At 34.1% G+C, this 5,780-nt stretch overlaps 1 protein-coding gene across 1 annotated transcript in view; it reads right to left on the bottom strand.

The window, feature by feature from the left end:
* LOC106471272 (fasciclin-2-like) overlaps positions 1–5,780 on the bottom strand; it is a 29,132-nt gene that overhangs the window by 20,352 nt on the left and 3,000 nt on the right. The window contains exons 2-3 of the mRNA XM_022399882.1: positions 1,312–1,485; positions 656–912 (exon numbers count right to left, since the gene is read on the bottom strand). Coding sequence (XP_022255590.1) covers positions 656–868 — 213 coding nt within the window. The 5' untranslated portion in view covers positions 869–912; positions 1,312–1,485. The remainder of the gene's footprint in view (positions 1–655; positions 913–1,311; positions 1,486–5,780) is intronic.

The raw sequence follows: 5,780 nt of genomic DNA, 5'->3' as shown, positions 1-5,780 counted from the left end.
GTTACAGATGATGTCGTCTAATTCATACAGTACTTGTACCAGTGAAACTGTGAACGTTGAAGATGGAAAACATTAATGAAAACATTGCCTATTCTTAGTTGTATATGTTATTTGTTTGATTTTTAATAAATTTATTCATGCTTTATAACGTTTTTTTTCCACTAAAACCCATTATTTTCTTCCACATTGTTAATGTTAAGATATTTCAAGATTGGTTCATTATATAATTTCCTGTTACTAACAAAATTATTAATAATCTGCTATTGGAATAAATAAATGTACAAAAGGTCAGTGCATTTAAACAAATATACAAGTAAACTGTAGGATATCTTCCAAAACCATGAAATCCTGAAGTAAATGGGAAAATAATAATATTCTACAGCAAAAGTTAGACAGTATTTGAAGAAGAGATACGAATTAAAAATAGACTGTAGTGCTAAATAAAAGAGAAACATGAAAAATTCTTGGTTAGACACAAGTAGTAACAAAAAAAGTTTGAAAATACAAACATTAATAGAGATATAATAAAAGTAAAAATGCAAAAAGATGCATAAATATACCAAAAATTAATAAAACATCTGAGCAACAAATTTAAAATTAGAAAAACAGGAATCAAGAATATGAATATATTGAATTATGAAAATTAGGTCAGTACCTTGAAGTATCGAAGCTGAAAAAGCTCAATAGGTCTCCCATTGTCTTCATTGATCTTCCAGTGAATCTCTATTTTGTCTGGATAAGTGCTCAGATTTTCAGGAGGTGAGATGATTGTCGGAGGTGCAGGAGCAGACTCAGCTGGCATTTTCCATAAATTTTCTTCTGTCCACATCCCTAGACCAACAGCATTTTTTACAGCAAATCTGATCATGTACGTTGCACTCGGTTGTAGATTTTCCAGGATATAATGTGAACCTACAAAAAAAAACAAAAAACATTGAGATTGTTGAAAGTGTCACCTAAAATATAGAATATTTTCTAAGATGTATATTGAAATACAATCTTATAAAATTAAGCATTTAGAACAAACCTGTGAAAATCATAACTATACAATCACTTAAGTTTAATTACTATTTTTTGTTATTAGCAATAACATTAAAATAAATTGTACCTAATCAGCAATTAGACTTTGGTATATGAATGTTCCTATAGGCTATAAACCATGACAAATTAGTGTAAGAAAAATTTAAAAAGTCTTAAACTAGTTTGATATACAAGTTAAAGTCACAAATAATTCGGTTTAAGAATCTTGAACTGCTTCCTCCTAAAATTGTTACAAAGGAGAAAAGATATGACTGAAGTTTTAATTATTACCTGCTATCCAATAATTTATTTTAGCATCTTCATGTGGCTCATTCTCTTTCCTGTATTCAACAACATATGCCAATATGGGTAACCCTCCATCATCATTGGGACCAAGAAATTCAAAAGAAATTGTTGTAGTAGTGATATTCTCATACTTCACCTGAAGTAATTTCCCCGGAACAGCTTTGAAAAGAGAAGAAAGGGATTTATTTTAAAATGTACAAAAATCAAATGGATTACTAAACTCACTGCTGTTCCATCATCTCGTTTCAGTTCTAGAACCAATAACAATAGAAATTTTAATTCTGATGTTATTACACAACTAGACATAAGAAGCAACTCTACTGATCAAAAACTATTATGACTGTAGCATTTCAACATTATGCTGTCATCAGTATCCTAAAAGCAAACAAAAACATATCAAAGTATAGATTATTAAAAAATATATATATATAAAATATACAAAAGACTTGTTTACTATACAAATTTTGATTAAACTGAAAAGATTTTGTAGTGTAGTTTTCTGGAATAAAATATTAAGATTGTAATACTGTCAAAATCAACATTTCCAATTTATTTTAAATGTATAGAGAAAGAGGAAGAATTGAACAGTTTTCCCACAAGTCTTCACTGATAATCCTATGTATTCATAAGCTCTTATTTTTAGGTTGTATTTGTTTTTGTCAATATGGTGTAGTATATGAACAAACTATGTATTTTTATCTTTCTATTTTGATATAGTATTATTCTGAACTTATAGTTTATTCTGTATACGTGCAGTTTTAACATTATGTGGACAAGAAAGTTGTTACGTTGATTTTTTTTGCAGCTGCCTTCGTTCTTTTGTTATTCTCTGGAGATAACACCTATCCTGTCCATGATATGAATGGCTGTAATGTTGCATGTTCTGCAAGAATATAGATAGCAGTGTCCTTCAATAGTAAGGTTAGGTGATATCTACAGATTGCAGCCTTTCCTATACTTGAATGAGAATGATCAGTATCTACTGTTCATAAATATATATATATATATATATATATATTGAAGCTGTTTAAAGTTGTAAGTTTTTAACCTGAGCAGTTAGGCTACATGCTTGTGATTAGTTGCCACTGTTGCTATGTACACCTAATGTGATACTTTGAGTTTTTTTGCCCAAATCGCTTTAGTAAACTTGGAATATATTGTAGAAATCAGTTGTGGATCTTGTTAGAGCCTCATGTTTCAATGATTAATTGACAGAAAAGTTGGTTTGTTTCTAATGTTTATTAGAATCATATACCGCAAGATTGTCTTAAAGTTAATTCTGATAAAAGCTTATACAAACTTTACAACAGCTCCTCTTGATCTACACTATTGTAACTTAGAAGTAAACGTTATAGTACAGCATTTCTAGAATAGGTTTATCTTTGTTCATTTTATAAAAATTGAGTAATTTGGCAGTGCAATGTCTTGTTTTATGTTTGTTTTGGACTTTAGCATAGGGCTAGCTGTTTCTTATTTAGAAGTTATAGACTAGAGGAAAGGCAGCTAGCCAACATTACCAACCAGTAATTATAGGGCTACTCTTTTACCAAGGAAAAGTGGGATTAACCATCATATTATAATGCTCCCACAGCCAAAATGGCTACCATGTTCGGTGACAGAAATCGAACTTGTAAACTGCAGATTGCTAGTCGAGCTCCCAAACACCAAACCATGCTAGGTTCCAGTGGGTTGTCAATGTTATTATTATAAATTTTGTTTAATTTCATTGCAGAGGCTATGCAGTTTCATAGGAGTTGTATGTCGCTGTGAGACTATGCCTCATGCAGAACAAAGGAAGCATTAAAGACGCACAGTTAAAGCAGTCTGCATCTAAGTTTCTCAAGATGACCATTGTTTCTTCCAAAAGATATCCCTCTCAGATCTCCCAAAGGAAGAAATGAAGTCAGTTAATATCCTACTGCACATATTATTGCTGAAAAGACATCTTCTATGCACCCTCCATTAGAATCTAATGATGCCTCAAAAAACTTAGGATCTCATTACTGTTGTCGCCACCAAGCTACAATGTAACATCTCGTGTTGGGTTGTCACCACCACCACTAAAATGCAAGAGCATCTCATTTGGGGTTGTCACCAACACCACTAATGTAACAGCATTTCATTTAGGGTTGTCACCACCACCAATGCGGGGTTTTCACCACCACTAATGCAACAGCATCTCATTTGGGGTTGTCACCACCACTAGTGTAACAGCATCTCATGTAGGGCTACCACCAAACTAAAAAACATCATAACCTAATGTAGGGCTGCCACCTGACTACAATGTAACAGCATCTTGTGTAAGACCACCATCACCAACAGTTTCATCTAACACACGCAGGAACCACACCTACCTGCCATGATGCATTCTCTACTTAGATGCTCTTTCACCCCACATCAGAAGAAGTAAAATGATCATTGGTAAAGCAAATCACTATGAGATCAAAATCTCCGAAAATGCAACTTTGCCAATCATCAATATTTTCTAAATATTCATGAGTCATCTAATGACATGAAGAGCATGATAAACTGTCGTTTTTACAAATGAGGGCAGAAACACAACTTTGTAGATGCAGCATGAAGATTTTAGCACCTAGAAGAAGAGTTTACAAAAACAAAAAAAAGCATGCAAAGTACCACTTTCATACTGAGGTTGTTGAGAAGTTGATATGTTTCAATAACCTGCAAGTGAACATTCCAACAATGTTATTCAGGAAATGTACCATGATACAAAAGTTGGCAGGATGATGCTACTTGAGCAGCTGAGAAGCATGAAATATTTAACCCATCCGGGAGTCTGTATTCAAGGGAAAATGTACATTGTTGACAATCTGCTTCAGTTGCTAAAAACTAGAGCAGAGAATGTGCTCAAGCTACATCAGTGGATTGACTTAGAACAGTATCCAAAGCCATGGTATAATCAATGAAGTACTAAAAATGAAAAGAAATGGCATCTTATGTAACAAATTTGTTGAGCTGTTAAGAATCACAGATGAATCAGAGGATGTCAACAAAAAAGAGCAGACTATTTAGGTGCTGTGACAGGTGTCCCAGTCTGAATCAGAGGATTTTACTGAAATGTATCAAGTGAAAAACACAAATGCAGAGATAATAGCCCATGTGTTGCAAGATATTTTGCTGCACTGCAATCTCAAACTGACAGGCTTTAAATGCAAGCATACGACAGTGCAGCTATTGTGTCTGTTGCCTTGAGAGGAGTGAGGATCAAGGGTTCTTTGGCAATCTAACTTTACTGCACAAACTACAACTTGGATTTTGCCCTACAACTTTACACAAAGTAGGGACAGATAATGAGAAATACACTTGACTTTGTTCAAGAACTGTTTATGTCACAGTACAAGCACATAGTAGCAAGTTATGATTATTGTGAAAATTTGTAATTGTTCTGTCTCATGTATTGGAAAATCAGGATGACATCCATCTTTGTCATGCTCGACAGCTACAATACACTGCATGAGACCTTACAATTTATTTCCACTGAGTTCACAAATTAAGCATCTGTGACACAGCTCTGGGATGTCATTTTTTGGTCTGCATTTTGTAAAGAATCTTTTTCTGTGTGTGTAAGCAAGTGGTGTCAAACTTGCAAAAGCCGTAGCGATGACTCAGATCATGAGTGCTTGTATCAGTGCCATGAAGAAAAATCTTAAGTACAAACTAGATGAATTTAACAAGTCTATAAAAAAGTCCAAAACTGGTACTGTCAGAGAGTCAAGTCTTCCCTAACAGAGAAAGTTGCCACAATGGTTCTACCATAGGAATGCAATGGAGAACCTGTTTATCAATGCTCAGCACTGCTACAGGGTTCAGTATTACGAAGCTTGTGTGGGTGAGCTGAATAGCTGTTTGATCAAGCAGCATATCAGGTGTTTGCTGACATAAGGGCTAATGTTATTCAAGCTGCCAATGCCAAGGATGTCTCCATGAATGACAGTGTATAAAACTTGTACATGGTCTACCTGGACTTAAATGAAATTGTTTAGAGAATTAATTTCTCAAATGCTGCCTGAAGAGTCATATCTTTGGACACCATTGTGGAGTTACATAGAGAATCCAGCAGTAAGAGTTGCTGTTGAAAACATTCATCACCTGACGTAGATCTGCATCTTCACCATAATGAATACAGCATGTGGTGAGCAGTCATTCTAAGTCCAGAACAAAGGAATGAATTTAACTTTTATCTGTACACAAAAAAGGATACTCATTCCTTCATGACTAGAAAAATTGTATGTACCTTTCGTATTTTAAGTTAGTCTTACCATGCGGGTATATTCATTATTTTTCATCATTACTACAGAAAATGAATGAACATTTTGGTCCATAACAAACTTATTGATCTAGTGTACACCTTTAGAAAAATATGGCATATTTATAAATGGTGCTCCCATCATTGTTGCACCCTCCTACAATTACCCCCCCCCTCCCCCCCCCCC

The sequence above is a fragment of the Limulus polyphemus genome, unplaced genomic scaffold (genome assembly GCF_000517525.1).
Source record: "Limulus polyphemus unplaced genomic scaffold, Limulus_polyphemus-2.1.2 Scaffold4509, whole genome shotgun sequence".
Classification (NCBI taxonomy): Eukaryota; Metazoa; Arthropoda; class Merostomata; order Xiphosura; family Limulidae; genus Limulus; species Limulus polyphemus.
This window is presented reverse-complemented; position numbering and strand designations above follow the sequence as displayed.